General features: G+C 31.0%; 5 protein-coding genes across 5 annotated transcripts; 2 read left to right on the top strand and 3 right to left on the bottom strand.

Moving 5' to 3' along the window:
* Nucleotides 1–6,504: 6,504 nt before the first annotated feature.
* On the bottom strand, nucleotides 6,505–10,150 carry LOC135950404 (2-phosphoxylose phosphatase 1). Its single transcript, XM_065499950.1, has 4 exons — nucleotides 10,057–10,150; nucleotides 9,691–9,994; nucleotides 9,492–9,629; nucleotides 6,505–8,063 (listed from the first exon to the last, which is right to left on the bottom strand). Exons 1-4 carry the CDS (start codon nucleotides 10,148–10,150, stop codon nucleotides 6,854–6,856), a joined length of 1,746 nt encoding a protein of 581 aa, XP_065356022.1. The 3' UTR covers nucleotides 6,505–6,853.
* Nucleotides 10,151–13,050: 2,900 nt separating this feature from the next.
* On the top strand, nucleotides 13,051–14,167 carry daed (daedalus). The gene is made up of 3 exons (XM_065500595.1): nucleotides 13,051–13,513; nucleotides 13,590–13,827; nucleotides 13,883–14,167. The coding sequence occupies exons 1-3, from the start codon at nucleotides 13,143–13,145 to the stop codon at nucleotides 14,024–14,026; spliced, it is 753 nt and encodes a 250-aa protein (XP_065356667.1). The 5' UTR covers nucleotides 13,051–13,142; the 3' UTR covers nucleotides 14,027–14,167.
* Nucleotides 14,168–15,889: 1,722 nt separating this feature from the next.
* Nucleotides 15,890–17,252, top strand: Uch (Ubiquitin carboxyl-terminal hydrolase). Its single transcript, XM_065501019.1, has 5 exons — nucleotides 15,890–16,084; nucleotides 16,244–16,384; nucleotides 16,455–16,597; nucleotides 16,666–16,792; nucleotides 16,861–17,252. The coding sequence occupies exons 1-5, from the start codon at nucleotides 16,049–16,051 to the stop codon at nucleotides 17,095–17,097; spliced, it is 684 nt and encodes a 227-aa protein (XP_065357091.1). The 5' UTR covers nucleotides 15,890–16,048; the 3' UTR covers nucleotides 17,098–17,252.
* Nucleotides 17,253–17,274: 22 nt separating this feature from the next.
* Nucleotides 17,275–18,431, bottom strand: LOC135951378 (uncharacterized). Its single transcript, XM_065501020.1, has 3 exons — nucleotides 18,339–18,431; nucleotides 17,830–18,282; nucleotides 17,275–17,426 (listed from the first exon to the last, which is right to left on the bottom strand). The coding sequence occupies exons 1-3, from the start codon at nucleotides 18,400–18,402 to the stop codon at nucleotides 17,293–17,295; spliced, it is 651 nt and encodes a 216-aa protein (XP_065357092.1). The 5' UTR covers nucleotides 18,403–18,431; the 3' UTR covers nucleotides 17,275–17,292.
* A 694-nt stretch (nucleotides 18,432–19,125) lies between these two features.
* dgo (diego) lies at nucleotides 19,126–20,213 on the bottom strand. Its single transcript, XM_065499696.1, has one exon. The coding sequence runs from the start codon at nucleotides 20,120–20,122 to the stop codon at nucleotides 19,241–19,243; it is 882 nt and encodes a 293-aa protein (XP_065355768.1). The 5' UTR covers nucleotides 20,123–20,213; the 3' UTR covers nucleotides 19,126–19,240.
* Nucleotides 20,214–21,844: the final 1,631 nt, after the last annotated feature.

Genomic DNA, 21,844 nt, shown 5'->3' with positions numbered 1-21,844 from the left:
CAAACACTTAAAATAATAACAAAATGAAGAAAGTTTAAATTTAGAATTTTTGTCAAATAAAACCAATTTATTAAATGAATATAATTTAAATTTTAAGGAAATGAAAGAATATACATTATACGGCCGAAATACTCTAAATTTTTTAATTTATTTTTAACCTTGTTTTTTTGTGTTCAATTGTAATTGAAACGCGTGTGCTTGCTATGCTTCATCCAAAAACCAACCAACAACAATGCTTATTGAATTTCTGAAAAAATGAGACATTTATTACGCTCTTTAAAAGAGCGTAACAAATGTGTTTAAATTTTTTAAACAATTGTTGTATGGGATGAACATCACTGGTTTAACTGGATAAACGGATGAAACACTGCAAATACGTGTAATTTTTAGGTTTAGGAAAAGCTTAATTTTTTTAATTTATTATTCAAAATTTTGTAAGTTTATGAAAGGCATTGTGTTGGTGTTAAATATAAAAAATATAATTTGTTTGTTTAGTGAAGATTATTAAAAAAATTAAATTTTAATGGGAAAAATTTTCAAAAGTGTTCGGATCTACTTTTTGCATCCTGAATGCATTTATTTGAAAACAATTTTTTTTTAATTATGTAGTACCTATATAGATGGTACTACATAAATGCATTTTAAATCAATAAAATCCTACATCAACTTCAAAAGATACGAATATTTCAAGATACACTATACCTCAATATTTTTAAATTTTTTTAAAAATTTAAATCGCGAATAAAATCAATAGAAAATTAGAAAAAAATTTAAATGGAAATGTTCTAATGACCCTATGCATAAAAAATATTTAAAGGTTTATAAATCAAATTTCGTATGGAAATTTTGTTTTATAAACCTTTGATAAATTTAAAAATTGTTTATGCATTGGGGGTATTTGTTTACCGAATATTATCAAAATCGGAAGACACAAGGTCAATTTGTTTGTGATATTTGAAAATTGAGTAATCAAACTGTTTTCCTGTAGTGCCAAAGTCACTATAATCAAAATTTAATCCTAAGAACATATTTTTCGTTTTTAAATGCATTTAGCGACTTTTATGTTTTACTTAATTTTCATATAAAAACAAGTTGACGATCCTTTTTCTATTTGGACCACTTTTATGTTTTCCTTAATTTTCATATAAAAAATCGATTTTTGGTCGAAAATTTAAGTGATCACAGATGATCGTCCTTTTTCTATTTGGACCACTATTTATCGACTTATAGCCACTTTTATGTTTTCCTTAATTTTCATAAAATAGATTTTAGGTCGAAAATATAAGTGATCACAGATGATCGTCCTTTTTCCATTTGGACCACTATTTATCGACTTATAGCCACTTTTATGTTTTTGGTCGAAAATATGGGTGATCACAGATGATCGTCCTTTTTCCATTTGGACCACTATTTATCGACTTATAGCCACTTTTATGTTTTCCTTAATTTTCATAAAATAGATTTTAGGTCGAAAATATAAGTGATCACAGATGATCGTCCTTTTTCCATTTGGACCACTATTTATCGACTTATAGCCACTTTTATGTTTTCCTTAATTTTCATATAAAAAGTCTATTCGGACCACTATTTAACGACTTATAGCGATTTTTGGTCGAAAATATAGTTGATCACAGTTTTATGTTTTCCTTAATTTTCATATAAAAAATCGATTTTTGGTCGAAAATTCAAGTGATCACAGATGATCGTCCTTATTCCATTTGGACCACTATTTATCGACTATAGCCAGTTTTATGTTTTCCATAATTTTCATATAAAAACTACATTTTTGGTCGAAGATATAAGTGATCACAGATGATCGTCCTTTTTCCATTTGGACCACTATTTATCGACTTATAGCCAATTTTATGTTTTCCTTAATTTGCATATAAAAAATCGATTTTTGGTCGAAAATTCAAGTGATCACAGATGATCGTCCTTATTCCATTTGGACCACTATTTATCGACTATAGCCAGTTTTATGTTTTCCATAATTTTCATATAAAAACTACATTTTTGGTCGAAGATATAAGTGATCACAGATGATCGTCCTTTTTCCATTTGGACCACTATTTATCGACTTACAGCCACTTTTATGTTTTCCTTAATTTTCATATAAAAAATCGATTTTTTTGTCGAAAATATAGGAGATCACAGATGATCGTCCTTTTTTCATTTGCACCACTATTTATCGACTTATAGCAACTTTTATGTTTTCCTTAATTTTCATATAAAAAATCTATTTTTGGTCGAAAATATAAGTGATCACAGATGATCGTCCTTTTTCCAATTGGGCATACTATTTATCGACTTATAGCCACTTTTATGTTTTGCTTAATTTTCATATAAAAAATTGATTTTTGGTTGAAAATATAAGTGATCACAGATGATCGTCCTTTTTCCATTTTGACAACTATTTATCGACTTATAGCCATTTTTATGTTTTCCTTAATTTTCATACAAAAAACCGATTTTTGTCGAAAATATAAGTGATCACCAGGGAAACCAAAATATGCAAATGCATGTTTTTTCTGGTGAGTCTAATGAGCACATGGATAAGATATTTACACGTTTCAGAACTATTTAAGAATTTTGGCATCGATTTGTTAGTGCATATTTTTGCATATTTTACCCTTAAATACATATTTTTGCATATATTTGTTTTAAGTGCATATTTATGTCATATTTTACGTTTTTAGAGCATATTTTACTGTTTAATAGCATATTTTGAGTTTATCAAAAACAAATTTTGTCTTACTTATTTTTCGCTGTTGTGTTACAGGTTTTTACTTCCTTTGTTTAAAATTCAAAATTGATGGCTTTTCACAAAAAAAAAAATTTAAAAAACAGAAATTTTTTTTTTAAATTTTTTTATCCAATTACCCTACACTAAGTAAAAGAACAAAAACATTTTTCTTTTAAAATTTCAATAATTTATATTTTTGAGTGATTTTCGGAAGTGGGCCTTATATGGGGGCTATGACCAATTATGGACCGATCACCATGAAATTAGGTCGTGTGATTTGTGTCTATATGAAAGTTTACTATATTGAATTTTGTTAGTTTACCAACATTTTTAAGTGATTTAAGCACGTTAAAGTGATTTTCGGAAGCGGGTCTATATGGGAGCTATGACTAATTGTAGACCGATCGTAACAAAATTTGGTGGCATGAATTTTGTATATGAGGCATTTCATGTCAAGTGAACCAACTTTTGAAATCGATGTCTTCCGATCGGGATGAAATTTGCACCAAGGTTAGCTCTATTGGATAGTAACTCAGACACAATTTTTCAACAACATCGGTCGAGAACTCTCTGAGTTATAGGGGGTAAAATTTTGACAATTTGGTCAAACAGGGGTTTTTTCTTATCCATGTAACTTATTACCTATTGTTCTTAGCAAAATGTGTCCCAAATAGTATAGATAGCTATTTCTTCGATCTTTCGAAAAAAAATATTTAAAAAAAAAAATAAAAAATTTTTAATATTTTTTTTCCGAAATCAAAAACTTTTTTGACTTTTTTTTAAAATGCGTCCTTTTTTTTTTTTTTTTTTTTCTTAAAATAAAGTTTAGATATTTTCCTTGAACACCTACTTGGTCGCTTAGTGGGATGCGAGTGGGATATCTATCAAAATAAATATTTTGTAACTCAAAACATAAAATTTTTGACTTTTTTTGCAAAATCAAAAATTTTGTTGACTTTTTTTTTTCAAAATGGACCCTTTTTTAATCTTTTTTTTTAGGTCAAACAAAAGCTTAGATATTATCCTTGAAGACCCTTTTGGTCGCTTAGTGGGATGCGAGTGGGATATCTATCAAAATAAATATTTTTTAACTCAAGACTTACAATTTTTGACTTTTTTTTTTGCAAATACGATTTTTTTTCCAAATGGGCCCTTTTTTTAAAATTTTTTTTGTAGTCAAAAGAAAGCTTAGGTCCATTCCTTTAAGATATTTTTAGTCCCTTAGTGGGATGCGAGTGGGATATCTATCAAAATAAATATTTTGTAACGCAAGACATACAATTTTTTAATTTTTTTTTGCAAAATCAAAATTTTTTTCCAATATGGGCCCTTTTTTAATTTTTTTTTTTGCTCAAAAGAAAGCCTAGGTCCATTCCTTTAAGATATTTTTAGTCCCTTAGTGGGATGCGAGTGGGATATCTATCAAAATAAATGTTTTAACACAAAAATTGTATGTCTTGAGTTACAAAACATTTATTTTGATATATATCCCACTCGCATCCCACTAAGCGATTTTAAAAAAAGGGCCCATTTGGAAAAAAAATCGTATTTGCAAAAAAAAAAGTCAAAAATTGTAAGTCTTGAGTTAAAAAATATTTATTTTGATAGATATCCCACTCGCATCCCACTAAGCGACCAAAAGGGTCTTCAAGGATAATATCTAAGCTTTTGTTTGACCTAAAAAAAAAGATTAAAAAAGGGTCCATTTTGAAAAAAAAAAGTCAACAAAGTTTTTGATTTTGCAAAAAAAGTCAAAAATTTTATGTTTTGAGTTACAAAATATTTATTTTGATAGATATCCCACTCGCATCCCACTAAGCGACCAAGTAGGTGTTCAAGGAAAATATCTAAACTTCATTTTAAAAAAAAGTCAAAAAAGTTTTTGATTTCGGAAAAAAAATATTAAAAATTTTTTATTTTTTTTTTTTAATATTTTTTTTCGAAAGATCGAAGAAATAGCTATCTATACTTGGGACACATTTTGCTAAGAACAATAGGTAATAAGTTACATGGATAAGAAAAAACCCCTGTTTGACCAAATTGTCAAAATTTTACCCCCTATAACTCAGAGAGTTCTCGACCGATGTTGTTGAAAAATTGTGTCTGAGTTACTATCCAATAGAGCTAACCTTGGTGCAAATTTCATCCCGATCGGAAGACATCGATTTCAAAAGTTGGTTCACTTGACATGAAATGCCCCATATATAAAACTTATTTGGAGCGAAATTTGTGTAGATACATATGTAAATTAAACATTTATGACCGATAAAGTCCAATTTCTAGAGGACATTTGTATGGGGGCTAGGTGAAATAATGGACCGATTTCAGCCAGATTCAATAGGCTTGGTGTTTGGGCCGAAAAAATTATATGTACCAAATTTTATCGAAATATCTTCAAAATTGCGACCTGTACTCTGCGCACAAGGTTTACATGGACAGCCAGCCAGCCGACCAGACAGACGGACGGACGGACGGACGGACGGACGGACATCGTTTAATCGACTCAGAAAGTGATTCTAAGTCGATCGGTATACTTTAAGGTGGGTGTTAGACTAATATTTTTGGGCGTTACAAACATCGGCACAAACGCATAATACCCTCCCCACTATGGTGGTGTAGGGTATAATGAAAAAACTGAAAAAAAATTTTTGGTTACCTAAAAATATTAAAATTTTTTATTTTGAAGTATAATTAGGTGAAGGGTATATAACATTCGGCACAGCCCCACTATGGTGGTGTAGGGTATAATGAAAAAACTGAAAACAAATTTTTGGTCACCTAAAAATATAAAAATTTTTATTTTGAAGTATAATTAGGTGAAGGGTATATAACATTCGGCACAGCCGTATATAGCTCTCTTACTTGTTTTAATATAAAATAAGCACTATTTTAATAATAGCTCCATCTAAATATCAAATTTTAGTTCTAATTCAAACTTAACCGTTCTAAGTGTTAAAGAAATATTGTCTTTTAAATTTGCTCCTGTAACATCAGTTGATGTCGAAAGAACATTTTCTATGTTTAAAAATGTTTTCAGATCGAATAGACAACGATTTTTATTTGAAAATTTAAGTAAATTTTTTTTGGTTAAAAATTATGTAAAAGTTTTGTAAAAGTTTGTTAAGTTATGTAAAAGTTTGTTATTTTAAAGTTTTTACTGCATATTTAAAGCGCCTAAAACGCTTTTTTTAGAGCATATTTCCGGTTTCCCTGGTGATCACAGATGATCGTCCTTATAGCCACTTTTATGTTTTCCTTAATTTTTATATAAAAAATCTATTTTTGGTCGAAAATATAAGTGATCACAGATGATCGTCCTTATAGCCACTTTTATGTTTTCCTTAATTTTCATATAAAAAAATTTTTTGGTCGAAAATATAAATGATCACAGATGATCGTCCTTTTTCCATTTGGACCACTATTTATCAACTTATAGCCACTTTTATGTTTTCCTTAATTTTCATATAAAAAATCGATTTTTGGTTGAAAATGTAGTATTTTTCAGACAAAAATCGTTGAGGTTTTGAAAGTTTCGGATCTAATGCTGTAAAATGTCACCTAGGGTTAGGGTGATTTTTTATATTGATTGAGGGTATGGATATTGTGGATTAGTTTGCAAGGGAGGGCAGTGAACTATCCTTGGAAGATAATTTTTAAAACTACAATATTATAGTAGTAACTTATATCTTCGAGTTATTTTCTATTTTCTTAAATATAATGAGTGACTTCTAAGTACATCTAAATCTTTAATAAATCAATAGTTTTTAATTATAGTGATAATATATTTAAATAATTTTTATTTGATATCTGTATATTTTACAATATTATGTTTGTATGATATGTTTTTGTTGCGATTAGTTTTACAATGATATGTAACGTTTCATTTGATATAATACACATGTTTTCTTTTTCATAAACTTAATTCTATATTTAACTAATTTATCACAGTTTTGATATGTAAGTGTTAAGAGTGGTTTTTCGGTTTTATGTGCAGTTTCTTAATTAATTTGCTTTAGTTCTTATAACTAAATATTAAATAGATTTTCTAATATTAAATTTTGTTTGATATGTATCGTTTACAATTTCGTTTCAAAAGCAAATAACTTAAAATTAAAATTCATTGGGTTTTTGTTGTTGCTGTAAAATACAAGCGTCCTTAAAATTGGTGGCATTTAGCGGACCAAAGTAGTCTTCGTGTAAAAAGCGTATAATATTCTCAATGGGACAGAGATCAGCCTTATTGCCGCGAGAATCTCGAGTAACCCGAAGACTTTTACCGCCCTCACAAAAATCGATTTGTTTCGTGACATCATGACCATCATACACCACCCGAAAATAATAGTCTGTGTGAGCTTCACTTTTATAAACTTCAAAAGCTAAACGAGCAGCATAAGCTATAAACGTGTTATCTGTTTGTATGCCCAAGGCGGCTGTTAGGTATTGCAGAGTCCAATCGTGGCCAGAATATAAAACAAATTTTGTACGATCTCCGGATATCATGCGTAACATATAACTGACTATGTGGCGAATCATGCCATAGGCTCTCATCAAGCCTATGCGTTTGTAATACGAATGATGAACTTCACGAGTTGATTGCCAATTGGAAAATGACATTAGGGTGGAAACATGATGTGATTCTATACAGCCTTCTGCAGCTGCCGTAGGCGCCTCAATATTAGCATTGTGAAGCTCTATTAAATTTGAGGCTATATCTTCAGCATGACCTACACCCACGGCTACATCATCCTGATCTATATTTATCACATCATTCAAGTCCACATCATTGGCTTTGGTACTTACTACCGTCCGGTCAGTACCATTCACATTCCTACATGGCCAGGGAGCATCATGACACATTACCGTAAGCATGGCATCGACTACCTCATTCGGATCATTGATGCCATTGGGTGTATGTTGCAATAGTTGATTGCCAATCCAGTGCATTACATTGGCCACCATAGGCTGTTGCGTTAGTCTTTGTTTTTGCATTTTCATTAGCTCTTTACGCAGAGCATCGGCTTGTGGACATGCGCAGTCGCTAAAACAAAACGCTATACTGTGAGACTCCTTGACATTCAGCGCCAGCCATTTGTCCGTGGGTAAAAATGTATAGAGTAGAGCTAAAGCTGATTGAAATGTTCTTCTAACGCGCGTGGTGTAGACAACAACTTCATCTGAGTTCAAGAGTGTTGAATATGGAGTGGAGTTCATGACATTTTTGCCATATTGACTGTTGGACTGTTGTTTAAACCATAAACCCAAAGGATGGGCATATATCTGATGTAGCGTCTCACCAACATGTAAGAGTTGAGCTATTCCTCTAAAAGTATAAAATTTATATTAAAGGGAACAGTATTTTTAGATAAATTATTGTGATCAGCAATGCATATTTATATAAAATGTTATATTCGTGGGTCCTATCGTTTTATTTCTTCAGTGTATAAAATGATCCGTATCCAATTCCAGTAATAGTTTTTTTATGTTATGAATGCCCTGCCCTGAAAATAGCCCTACACCATAAAATTGCTACTGCAACAGGTGACTGTCTTATTTGTATACTTGGGGTCCAGTCTCTTGCCCTTCGGTCGTCTTACAAATTTGTTTCCCATCACTGCCTCTTAAATTGCAAATGGATTCATCTGAAATGAGAACATTTTCTGTCTCGACCAAATATTCTTTGGGAAATTATATAAGAGGTCTATCTTTTGGGTGATAGCAACCAAAACCAGCATCATTTGTGTTGCATCTAACAGTTTGAGAACTAATTTCCAATTATAGATTATTGATAACATCCCGGGGAATAATTTTTGGGGATTTCTTAAACTCTCTAGTCATTAAATTATCTTGTCTTGGAGTAGCATTAGGAGATCTTCCTCCAAAATGTTGAGTTTTTACAGTACATGTTCTCACGATTTTTTTATTATAATTTTTTAAATTATTTTGGTTTAAAAATTTTCGCAATTTTCACAGACTATTAAAAAACGAAGTAAAGTATTCTTACATATTACTCGTATTTTTTTAGACTTCTTTCTTGCAGAAGTTTAAAAGTTTCCATTGTTTTGCCAATGCTGAGAAGTAAAGGGTGTTTTAAGCCCGAAAGGGTTAATTGTCAAACGAATTGTCACACTGTCTACTCTGGCAAATCATCATGAATAGATTGACGCTTGAACAACGCTATCAAATTATCTAAATTTACTTTGAAAATCAGTCATCGATTCGCGCAACTTATAGACGATTTGGTTTTTTTTTCGTGGCGCACACAATCATCCATCTGAGCAAGCTTAACAGGGCGGTGACTGCGTAACTCAATCCGAAAACGGAAGTGTTCGTAATTGTGTAATAAATACATTGTAATTCGAAACGATTTCCTTTCGAAACGAATTAGTTTGCTAATGAACAAAATGGCCGGATATGGAGTGAGACCAATCCACAACAGACTCTACAGACTCAATTACATCACCGTTTGGTCACGCTGGTGGCATCATCGGACAGTAACGCGAGTTGGAGCTGTCAATGGAGATCGTTACCGCACCATGATCAATGATTTGATGTTTGAAAATATGGATGACATTGATCCGGGCGAGATCGCAACCATCGATTTATTGAAATCCAAATTTGGCTGTAACTTGATTTCGAGAAATAGACCTATAAATTGGCCTCAAGGTCATGTGATTTGACACCTCCCGATTATTACTGTACAGTTTATGCACTCTAATATGTTAAAATTTATAAAGATTTTCATACTCACTTATAGGTCAATTGTCCCAACAGACATTCTTTTTCGGCTAAAGGCAATAGTGGAAAACTGTGAAATGGACCAACTTTATTCCAATACATGTGATTTGAACCCGACACAGAAGTGGAATTATATAAAAAACTACGATATCTAAATAAGAAAGGAATTTAATTAAAATATGTAATTTCACTCGTAAATGTCAGTAACCTACTTATTAACCAAATTATCCCCAGTTATGCCACAATCCAAATGCGGTACATTACGTACATGAGACATAGGACCGCGATCTCCGTGACGTATAACTAACAAAACACCCTGCAATTTCCAACCATCCAATATGCCACCATCATCCAAACGATTTATTTGCGTCAAAGCAGTACATCGTGCCTTGTACTTGGCAAAATTATTCGATTCCAATGAAGGGGTGGCCGTTATAACGGAAGCATAATATTGTGATTTGCCATTTAAAATATAATTTAAAGATGAAGATGTATGACCTATATATTTGTACATTCCTGAAACAATAGAAAGGGAACATTAATGCTGTAGTATTGGCATGGAAACAAATATTACTTACCTGCTATTAATAAAAATATCCATATGCTTAAAATCATATAGCAGTATAAAGTTCTATGCTGGGTGGAAAAACGTATTAGTTCCTTAAGGAACATTTCGTTTCTTTTTTGCTCTGTTTTCTTTTTTGGATTGCGACTGGGGATTTTAACACTAATTTGTTATGTTGATTGTTTTCTTATTTATTTTGTTTAATAAAATCCTAATTTTATTTATTTTTTTTTGTGTGTGTATTACAGTAAACAAAAAACGGAAACAAGTGACAGTAATTTTTTTCTTTTCTTCCGTCAGTTGTCATATGTATACGATTTAAGCTTGACTTGCGCACTTGAGCGGACACAAAAGAAAACAGCTGTTAGTTACCGTTATATTTTAATTTAATCTTTTGAAACAGCTGTTTTTTAAGTTATTACGGTAATTTGTTTCGAACACTTGTTGATTGATTTATGTTGAAAAGTATGTTATTGACAGCAGTTGTCCTTAGTAGGATTTTTTTCAAATTTAAAGTGTTTGGTTTAATTTGAAACATCGAATTTCTTTACGGCAATTTATTTTCCATTTATTTGTGAATATTAAAAAGTTTACTTAAATAATGTTACCCCCAGTAACACGAAGTCTGGTTATGTTTTAACTAATAGTTGTACTGACAGTTTTCATACAAAAATTATTTTAACCGACAATATAACTATTAGTTAAGGCATAACCAGACTTCGTGTTCATGGGGGTTAAACAAATACAAATAGTTTAAATATAACTTTAAATATAACACTTTATACGGAATTACATTCTATACGGAATATTTCAATCTATCAAATTGGAAAGAAAGAGCGACATACAGATACGATACTTTCTATAGCTTTAAATAAAGTAAGGTTCACATATCGCACTTGAGCAACAAGAGAGTATTAATTCAATATTTTTAAAATTTCACTTTTTGCAAGAAATCAACTAATAACTTCAATATCTATCTACTGTAAAAATTTCAACGTATTCCGATTACTCTTTCTTCTCGAAAACCACATTTGATAATGCAGTAACTACCTTTATATAAAAAAACAAGTAAGAAAGTATGGTCGGTCAAGCCCGAGCTATGACTAATTATGGACCGATCGTAACAAAATTTGGTGACATGCATTTTGTATATATAAAACTTATTTGGAACGAAATTTGTGTAGATACATAGATAAATTAAACACTTATGACCGCTAAAGTCCAATTTCGAGGGGACTTTGTATGGGGACTAGGTGAAATAATGGACCGATTTCAGCCAGTTTCAATAGGCTTGATCCTTGGGCCGAAAAAGTAATATGTACCAAATTTGATCGAAATATCTTCAAAATTGCGACCTGTACTCTGCGCACAAGGTTTACATGGACAGCCAGCCAACCAGACGGACGGACGGACATCGTTTAATCGACTCAGAAAGTGATTCTAAGTCGATCGGTATACTTTAAGGTGGGTGTTAGACTAATATTTTTGGGCGTTACAAACATCTGCACAAACGCATAATACCCTCCCCACTATGGTGGTGTAGGGTATAAAAAAGGTATTATTTTGAGTTAATACAAAATTTGAAATAGAAATGCATCGTTTATTTTCATAAAAAAGGTATTATGTATTTTGATTTGAGTCTTTATTCTAAACTAAACAATATTCATTATTATGATATTGAAACAATGGAAACTTGACCTCATCTGATAAAGCTCCTTCGTGGTATAATTTTGAGTCCGTATTTCGCGATTTACAATTTCTCATAGGTTTTCTATGGAATTGAGATCTGGCGATGATTAGACAAGCCACTTAAAAACACGTACTTCATTGGATAGTAACCACTCGGTTGCAACTCTAGAGGTGTGCTGAATTTCCTTGCTGGAATCTCCAAACTTGGGGCATATTTTCGTTTAAAATAAAACTGCATCCGATTCCAGTCATAGTATTTATTATGATATAAATTGGACGCATTCATTTCCCTCAAAACATCCCCACACCATAACATTGCTACTACCAATCTAGACTGACTGGCTCTTTTGTGTGCTTGGGGACCAGTCACATCACTCTTAAATTGTATTTGAATTCATCAGAAGAACAAGTTTTCCGGTTTTTTTAGAAATAAAGTTTTCACGGGCCGATAGCAATCACAACACGCCGGATTCTTTTATTTGCAATTAAAAGAATCCGGTTTATTTTAAGGTAATAAACCACCGTTTTTAAAGGTAAAAATGTAGAAGTATATTTGGTAAACAGTTCATATTTTTGAAAATTCAAATTACGGAAAAAGTTATTTTTGTATAGTCATTTTAATTTTGGATCAAATCAAAATCTATATTAACATCTAAAAATTATTAGCATCACGACATTCATATTGTTATATAATAATATTACATAAACCATAATTTTGGTTTATTTTAATCGTTTCTATCTTGGTGCTATTTCTTTGACTATAGAATTTTTAGACCCCTTTCACACTAGGCAATTTAGTTGCGCAAGTCTCTTTCCCAACAACAAAACAGCATGCAAAATTTTCTTCTCCTTAACCCGACATTACCTCTAGCATCAACAAACACAAGAGACTTGCGCAACTAAATTTCCTAGTGTGAAAGGGGTCTTAGGTATTGATATATTATGTTGTTTTTTCGACAATTTCTTACTATAATGCTGCACAAAATCTGGGTTTTTTTCTAAAATGCCATTATAATTGATTGAAAGGTGAATATTTCTTAAAGAAAACTTTACTCATATTTAATCCTATGTTAATTGCTTTAAGGTTCTGTGGTGCTATTATTTTGACCGGCACTGTATACTCAGCTAACATTTACTTTCGAAAGCTTTAATAACGTTTTTTGTATAAAAATCCCATCCATGGTATTTCATTTTACAAAAGACCTGCCAACTTTTTTAAATCAAGCCATGTATAAAGCTTTTTTTGAACAAAAATATGGCATCCCATGCCGATTACTTTTTTTCTACAAACCATTGTTTACAGTTTTTTTTCGCAGTCTACAAATTTGTTTGTATTATTTTGTTGTTGGAAAATATTTTATTTTGTTAATGTTATTTGCTAAAAATTTGTTTACAACATAATTTTGCACAATGCACGTACAAAACAATCCCACAGTATCAATAAAAGTACCAGCTGTACAATTTGAATCGAATAAAGATTTCCAAAGCAAGGGCTTACTGTATGAAGGCGACAGTGGATTCCTGCGTTATCACCACAAGTGGATACAACCCAAGGGCGATTCACAGGCGAACCGTGAAATACTAACCACCTTGCTGTCTACACAAGGCGACAATACTAGTGACTATGTGGAGAAGTTAATTGCTGAAAATATTTCCTATCGCGATTTGGCCTCACTAACGCATCAGGATTTGGAATTAATGGGTTTCGCACGACCAAAGCAACGAGATGAGTTATTAGCATTTTTCGCCCAGTTACCAAATCAAGATCCCTCATTGGAACAGTAGGTTTTTTTTTATTTTAATGAATTGTATTAGATATTATTTTAAAATTTTACTTAAATGTTATTTTTTTTAAAGAATTTACCACTTGAAGGAAGCTTCAAACTATAATCAGCAAATAATCAGTAATGCTAGTAATCATTTGAACTCTATGCGATCTGCTTTGGCCGCAGCCAATTATAAATTGCAAATCATGCCTCCAGAGGATGTTATTGTAGGTGAAAAATCATTTGCTAGCCGTTTTGTATTAGAAGCCTTGAATGAACTTTATGGTGTTACTGATGATATTGAAAAGGAAATTTCAGAAATGGAGGATGTAAGTAAAATTAATATACGGGTACAATGAATGTAAATAACTATTTTTATTTTAGATTATTTATGAAAAACTCCAGTCTACTAAAAATACTACTCCGAAAAAGACAAATCATTTTAAACTTACTTTCTGGTTTATTTTTGGTTCATTATCTTCTATTGGAGCTTTCTTGGCACTATACTTTTGGAAGTATAAAAAATAATTGAAAACTCGTTACCTATAGATATTTATCTCGATGCTTTGATGCCAAGTAGTACAAAAAATATATAAACCATACAGGCACACCATGTTAAATTAGTATTTTAAGCTCTGAAGTCAAATAATAAAATTTAAAAAAATTTAAGTTCAATTAGTGAAAACAACAATTTAAGTTAAATTAGTAGTGAAAACAACAAAAAACAGCATTCATAAAATATTCTATTATGATGTTTAATAATTTAATGGAGCAATCGAATACTTGAAAACTTTTTTAAGAACTAGGTATATTCTGTAATTTCAGTTTTCAAAAACATGACTAGGTATCAAATATAAATGCATATTTCTAAGATAAATTAAAATTTACTAGGTTTAACTTCAATACGTTTTTAAGCATTATCCTCTGTCTATACTGGACAATTATTATCATAATAATTACGTTTGTTGTCAAGTTGTGTGAGCAAAAGCATTAACAATTTTGTCATAATGATAAATGGGACTATACTTGATAATTTTTTATATTGACAACCATTTTGACGTTTATCATGTGTATAATTCATAGCATTGGTAAAACAATGGAAACAATGGAAATTTAAATAAAAGAATAAAACAAATAGAATATGTAAGAAAACGAGAAGCATCATGGTTATCATGATGCGAAAAAAATGGTTTAAATATTCTCCATTTCATTAAAATTGTGTTTTTTGCGACATTGTATTTTAAAAAAATATATATTATGAAGCATTATACATTTTTCTTATGAAGTGTAATTTAGAAAGCAGTCATGTGTAATTTACAATTTCTGTTGATGACAACACTGCCTACAAGCTCTTAAAAAGCTTTAAAACCATATTATCGACAACCGCCTTAGCTAAATAAACAAAAGAAGAAAATCCAAAAAAAGTGGAACTAAATCTGTAATTTCTAAACGGATGGTCCTATTTTATTTTAGTTTTCATCTTCTTGTCACTGCCCGGCATTAGGAGATCTACGCATCATGTTTCTGGGACATCGTTCCTTCAATAATCTTTCTGAACTATCGGGAATGAAGTTAGAATGTATCAACGCCATCATTATGAGTAGCAATTGGCTACTCACGCCAAACACGGGAGTCTCCACTGGGTGACATAGTATGCGTCAAATGACTGGTGCACACTAATCTCCTTACTTCTCCTCTTCTGATATGCTCTATAATTATTTTACTACTCTATCTGACTTTACTCTTTTCTTTTCATCTCAATCTGGCCCTATTTTATTTATTTTTCTGGTAACACAAGGGACCTACTATATGGACCCAAGTGAGCTGGATTCTTCTTTATACAAGTTTGAGGTATAAATTGATATAATATTAATTATTTTTAGCTTAAATCATCTTTATCCAAGTTTGAGGTATAAATTCCAGAATTTTAGAACAAATAAAACTTTTTTTGAGTTTTAGATCCATACTTTCCAATTTAGAGATCTCAAAATTTTTAATATGTATATAATTTAGTATCTATTGAATGTTAGGTATCAGATATGGGTGTCATTAGAAAGCTTGTGGAAATCCTTTCAAATAACATATAAATTGTTGAAATAAAAACTGTTCAAAACTGGCGAAGCCTGTGTCGCAAATACCATAGAGGATAAAATCCGTCTTCCCGGCCGAAGCCCGTCCAGGATGACGGCCGATTTAGTTGGAGAAGCCATCGTTTGAAATCTCACAAAGGACAAACAAATCAGAATCTTTTTTCTCTACGCCCTAAACTGAATTGTTTCCCCGTTGTTATGCAGCGACAACTCTGTCATAAACAAAAAGCTTTTTCCATATTTCCTCCATATGGCCACATTAAAATTTAAAGAAAAACTGTAAAAAAAAAGTGCAAAATAAACTCAACAAAAGAATCACTCCCACCGCAGAAGCCGGCATTTTCTTTTTCGCTAGGAAAAATTGGAAAAAATTCTAAAAGTCATTTTAAACAAAGGAAATCTTTACAATTAAATATTTAAACTCCTTCGTGATAGCAGATCTCATTAAACAATAAGAAACATGTCTGTTTGGATGCCATTGGAATCGAATCCCGATGTAAGTTAACCTTAAATATAAAAAATATAATTGCATTTCCTCAGACGCCTGTCTGTCGAAAAGTCTACAGCAGGATGAGGGGATACCACTGATGACTCATACTAAATACATATTTCTGTCGTATGCTAAATAATCCTTATATATTTTTCTTATTGCTAGGTATTGACCAAATACATACACAAATTGGGTGTTTCCAATGAATGGGCCTTAACTGATGTGGTTGGCTTGGAGCCTGAAATGTTGGAATGGATACCAAAACCAGTAAAATCTATTATATTGTTATTCCCCTGTTCCGATATTGTGAGTAATGGAAATTGTGTATAAAAATATGTAGTTAATTTAATAAATTATGTATGCCCAATTTGTTAAGTATGAAAAACATCGTGCTGAGGAACACGAACGTTTGGCGGCCGAAGCTCAAGAAAATCCTACGGATTTGTTTTATATGCGACAATTAACCCATAATGCCTGTGGTACTGTGGCTTTAATTCATAGTATTGCCAATAACAAGGAGTAATGAATACTATTTGTTTTTTATTGAACACGTAATATTTATTTAAAGCTTTTTTTTGTTAATTTAGTATTACTTTGAATGATGGTGCTTTGAAAAAGTTTTTGGAAACTGCAAAAGAACTTTCGCCCGAAGAGAGAGGCAAATCTTTGGAAAATGATGTCGCTATGACTGAAGATCATCAGGCTTTAGCTCAGGTACATAAACAAATTAATATTGCAATTTAATAAATTTTTAATAAAACTAAATTAATATACATTTATAGGAAGGTCAAACTGCTGCTAATCCTGATGAAAAAGTCTATCATCATTTCATTGCATTGGTCAATGTTGATGGTACTCTGTATGAATTGGATGGACGCAAGTCGTTCCCCATTAAACATGGCGCCACTACTGATGAATCTTTTGTACAAGATGCAGCACGCGTTTGCAAAGAATTTATGGATCGTGATCCTGAAGAATTGCGTTTTACCGTCATGGCATTAGCTGCTAATCAAAATTAAGAAAGTTTTGCTTGAATTAACCATTATTAATGTTGCTTTAATGCATTTTTTATAACTTTTATATGTTTATACGAGATTTTGATAACCTCTTTAAAAACGCTTAAATGCCTTTATGCTTTAATTTATCTTTTGTCTGAATTCAACTGTGTTTTTTTTCAATAAATAAAACTAAATACATATTTTTGTTTTTAAATTTTATTTCTTAATGTTAATTTCTTCTCTGAAGAAAAGAAACATTAATTGGACATAGGAATCAACATGTTGGGGGTATTCCCAAGCGGTAGAACAACGTATCAAATCGGATCTGGTTGTACAGTGGGGTAGGTGGTCTGTAAATTTAAATTATAGTTAGTAAATCGAGTGATTTCAAAAACAATTAGTTACCCCCTGTTTCAATGTACAGAATCATCCATATGATTTACTATAGTTTAAACAAACTTGTTTCAATGTATAAAATCTTGGGATTTGCAGAACATAAATTTGTCGACTATTCGTTTTTGAAATCACTCGATTTACAGAACACGGGGATAATTGACAAATTGATGTTCAGCAATTAGAAAGATTTGCTACATTGAAATAGGTTTGTTTACTCGATATACAAAACACCAAAATATGTGAAATGTTTGAAAATGTAACTCCGATTCTTCTTACAAAACAGGTGGGATTATGATCAAACGACAAATTTCGGATATAATCAATCTTAACTGGCTATAATTTTTTTGATTTTCTTACCCGCCACATGTGTTTTAACCTTGGCCTCTTTTTCATATCTTTCCAACAGTTCCGTCAGGAATTCAATGAATTCATTTAACTCCCATGAACGATAAAATATCTCATTACAACTTCCTGGCAATTTACTTAGTGCCTTCAATTGCCTTAACGACTCTCTGGCATTTCTAGTAATATCTTCAAATATTGAAGCTATTATTGCCAATTTATCACAATAGATTTTAAGTTCATCTGGATAACTAGTAAAATCTGAGCTATTCTCATTTGAATTTAACTTTTCCAATGCTTTTGTTTTTATAGCTTCAATAGAAGTGCACAAAGCTTGGCCACGTTTATCTGCTAATTGCCATTTATTGTAATTGTCGTCGATGGTTTTAACGATTACCTCTAAACGTGATTTACAGGCTGCCACATTGGAGTCGCTGGCAGTATTTTTGGCTTTTGGACTGTCAAGAACTAATTGTAAATATAATTATTTTCTTCTTCTTTGAAAAATATGTTTTAAAAATTACATCTTACGGGTGTTAAGGTTGGTGAAAAACTTGAATCTTGGGATTTTGTGGGAGTAGAAACCATGTTGCTTGCTTGTAGGTAAATAGGTTTTGTTTAGAATATCAAGAAGAAAACAAAATTGAGAAAACACACTACAGGGTGTGTCATACAAAATAAAAACAAAGGTTCTTTCGTTATTATTTTTTTGACAACCATTATTTGCTGCATATCTGTGATGTCCACTTCGAATTTTTTAGCAAGACTTTATTGTAACGAGCACATTGCACAAGTATGTAAGAATGTTATATTGAAATTGGAACAATAGGTTATAGGCGACAAGAAAACAACAGCTTTGCATGAAATATTTGTCTTGAGTGCCGACCTACATACGTACGGTTTCAAACTCTGTGCTATGTCGAACACCGGCTTCTCAAAAAATATTTTTCTTTCATGAACTATAACTCGGGAAAGAAAATATAAATATGGCCGTATGATACGCTAAATAAATTTTTATAAAAAAATATATTTTTCCAAAAATATCGGGAAAACACAATATTTTGTATTTTAACCCTAATGTGTTCGGAAAGATGTTTTAAAAAGCTATACAATGACGTATATATTGACCAAATAAGGTTAGACAACATATTCAGTCTATACTTATTTCCTGTCCTTTTTGGACAGAGTTTTTCAGTTTATTTCACCTGACTTCTTTCTTTTCTTTACAATTTCATTTCCTCTCTTCACATATAGTTCACACTAGTTATATTTCTATAATTCACGAACTAAAATAATAATAAAATGAATCGCTTTCGAATTAGAATTATTTTTTTTTTTAATTTTCAATTAAAAACTTAAAATTATCTTACTACAACTTAACAAAAATGAAATTCTAGAAACTAATAAAACGTATTCTTAAACCTAATCAATCATGCTTTAATAAGGGTTTGCAATAACATTTATTCGTAATACATTTCGGTCCTTTCTGTAAATTACCAGCAAGATCAAAATAATACTGCTCTCCAGTTCTCAAGGACAGTTTCGGCAAATGTTCCACGTATGTTAAACATATTGATCTTGTCTCTGGAAGCAAATGACAACCATATGGTGAGAACATTAAATCATTCGAGAATAAATTCATTTTGCATTTATCCACATTTTCCTTTAAATGTAACTTGGAAGACTGCAAAATGTGTATAATGTCATGATGATTCTTTCGCTTGGCTATATCATGAGGAGTTTCATTTTGGAAGTTTTTAATTTGCAAATTTGAATAGGCTTGTAGTAATATTTTAGACAGCTTCCTCTTGCCCATGGCACAGGCGATATGCAAAGGAGTATCACCATTATTGTTCTGTATATTCGGATTGGAGTAGGCTGAGAGTAAAATTCTCAACACGCCTGCGTGCCCATAACGACAAGCTGTATGCAGTGGTGTATCGCCATAGTTATTGCAGATATTGGGACTGGCACCACGTTTCAAGAGCTCGCGGCAGCATTGATTGTGACCATTTTGTGCTGCCAAGTGAAGAGCAGAGAAACCATCATTGTCCTTCAAATCGATTTTTGTTTTAATTTGAATGTGATCAATGACATCACATAAAATAATTAAACAACGACTGTAACCATTTGCTGCTGCTTCATGTAAGGGCGTATTACCATATATGGGATCTTTCCAGAGCCAAGATTTATTGCTTTTTAATAATTTGATTAAATTATTGTCATCACCCTTGGAAGCGGACTCATGCAATGAAGTTCGAGCTTCTGTATGTAATTCTTGAGTAGAATTAGGTAAAATGAAATCCATTTTATTCCCAATAAATAGGTGTTGACACAATTAAATGACGAAAATATTACATTCGTCGCAGCTTAAAAATAGTATACAACAATCAGTTCACACAAACAGACCAGTTAGTTTTATTTGTTTTGTATATACACACATCTTCACAATAAACCTGGCTTAAATGGTGGTACAGCAGTGATTTAAAGATAACACAGTGTTTTAAGAATTCTTATTTACAATTTTCTTTTGCGCTTTTCGTTCTAAATAATAAAACGGTTTTATCACATTCAGCTCAATCATAAATAAAAAATCGGCGGTTTTTTCCCATTTTTAACAATGAATTTGATTAAGGAAAATGGAAAAAGGGAAAAAAAACTCCTGCGTATTTTTTATTCATGAATGGGCTGCTTTTGTTTTTACTTAATTAATGTGCTGTTTTTCTATTGCGAACGAGTACTTTGAGTGGCAATTTAACGTGTTTTTTTATTGTAACAAAAATAAAGTACATGTAAAACGTCCATTCAAAACGCCCATTCGCTATAGAAAAACAGCACATAAGAATATCATTGGTCATGAGGAATTTCGAAATATTTATTTCAATACGTAAATAAATTTTTTTTAAAAAATTACTAAATTTTTGTTTAATAGTGCATTTACTCGAAGGAAATTCAAAAACCAACGCCTTTATGATTCTGCTTGACCATTTACATTTGAACGTTTTTATTTGCTAAACAGCATTTCAAACAATATTTTTTTAAAAAATTATTAGTCTTAGAATCTGAAACGCGATTAATGGTGAAAAAATCACAAACAGTTAGTCGTATATTGAAGCCAAGCTATTTTCTATGGCTTAAATTAATAAGGAAATGAAACAAATTTTTAATTATTTACCTGACTAAGCTTGCAGAACAGATGATAATTGCACATATTTTGCGAATGAATATTTTACAACACATATTATCAGCAAACAATTTGGCAAAAATAATTCACAATCTCAATGTCTTACAGGATTCATTATTTATGGAATAGCTCGAACGCATATGTAGTTTTTAAGTTATTTATTTTAGGCTCACAAGTTTAACACCAAAGAATAACGTTAACACAAAAAGTTCTTAATAATAAAATTCATTCTCTGTGGAATAGCTTGAACGAATATGTAGTTTTTAAGTTATTTATTTTAAGCTCACAAGTTTAACACCAAACAATAACGTTAACACAAAAAGTTCTTAATAATTAAATTATTTGTTCTATGAATATGAGGATTAGAGTTTATCAAAAAAACGTTGAATTAACAATTCCCTCTTTAAAATAGTGATGTAAAAGTATTGAGTATTTGGTTATTAGGTACTCAATACCGCCTTTTTAGGAGTACTCGATACTCAAAAGTACCTAATTTAAATTTATCAAAGGATTATAAAGCAAAAATAAAAATTGTGATATTAATTTTAAATAAAATAAAAATTATATTATGAATAAATGTAAATTATATTTATGTTATTAATCTGACAGAATAATCATGTTAAGATGAATTAGTAAAATACAAAAATGTATAATATATATTAATATTAAAAATGTCAATAAAATGATTTGTTTGTTTCCTTCAATTGTATGTTGTTTATTTTTTAATTTAAAACACGTTAAAGTTTTAAGTCAGGATTGAAAAGTATTGAGTATTACCGATCATTTAAAACTAACGACTTTTTACAACACTAATTTAAAAAATAATTAAGCAACTCTGTGTTCGAT

The sequence above is a fragment of the Calliphora vicina genome, chromosome 2 (genome assembly GCF_958450345.1).
Source record: "Calliphora vicina chromosome 2, idCalVici1.1, whole genome shotgun sequence".
Lineage (NCBI taxonomy): Eukaryota > Metazoa > Arthropoda > Insecta > Diptera > Calliphoridae > Calliphora > Calliphora vicina.
Note: the sequence above shows the minus strand (reverse complement) of the source record. Positions and strands in the feature narration are given on the sequence as shown.

Excerpts from the sequence above, each read along its gene's own strand:
- LOC135950404 (XM_065499950.1), bottom strand. The coding sequence starts at position 10,150 with ATGTTCCTTAAGGAACTAATACGTTTTTCCACCCAGCATAGAACTTTA. Across the intron at positions 9,630-9,690 it reads GGGGATAATTTGGTTAATAA|ATATCGTAGTTTTTTATATA; the intron begins GTAGGTTACTGA and ends TTTCTTATTTAG. Across the intron at positions 8,064-9,491 it reads TTGGGACAATTGACCTATAA|AGGAATAGCTCAACTCTTAC; the intron begins GTGAGTATGAAA and ends TTATACTTTTAG.
- daed (XM_065500595.1), top strand. The coding sequence starts at position 13,143 with ATGCACGTACAAAACAATCCCACAGTATCAATAAAAGTACCAGCTGTA. Across the intron at positions 13,514-13,589 it reads CAAGATCCCTCATTGGAACA|AATTTACCACTTGAAGGAAG; the intron begins GTAGGTTTTTTT and ends TTTTTTTTAAAG. Across the intron at positions 13,828-13,882 it reads AAATTTCAGAAATGGAGGAT|ATTATTTATGAAAAACTCCA; the intron begins GTAAGTAAAATT and ends TTTTTATTTTAG.
- Uch (XM_065501019.1), top strand. The coding sequence starts at position 16,049 with ATGTCTGTTTGGATGCCATTGGAATCGAATCCCGAT. Across the intron at positions 16,085-16,243 it reads CATTGGAATCGAATCCCGAT|GTATTGACCAAATACATACA; the intron begins GTAAGTTAACCT and ends TCTTATTGCTAG. Across the intron at positions 16,793-16,860 it reads ATCATCAGGCTTTAGCTCAG|GAAGGTCAAACTGCTGCTAA; the intron begins GTACATAAACAA and ends ATACATTTATAG.
- LOC135951378 (XM_065501020.1), bottom strand. The coding sequence starts at position 18,402 with ATGGTTTCTACTCCCACAAAATCCCAAGATTCAAGTTTTTCACCAACC. Across the intron at positions 18,283-18,338 it reads AACCTTAACACCCGTAAGAT|TTCTTGACAGTCCAAAAGCC; the intron begins GTAATTTTTAAA and ends ATTTACAATTAG. Across the intron at positions 17,427-17,829 it reads GGTTAAAACACATGTGGCGG|ACCACCTACCCCACTGTACA; the intron begins GTAAGAAAATCA and ends TTAAATTTACAG.
- dgo (XM_065499696.1), bottom strand. The coding sequence starts at position 20,122 with ATGGATTTCATTTTACCTAATTCTACTCAAGAATTACATACAGAAGCT.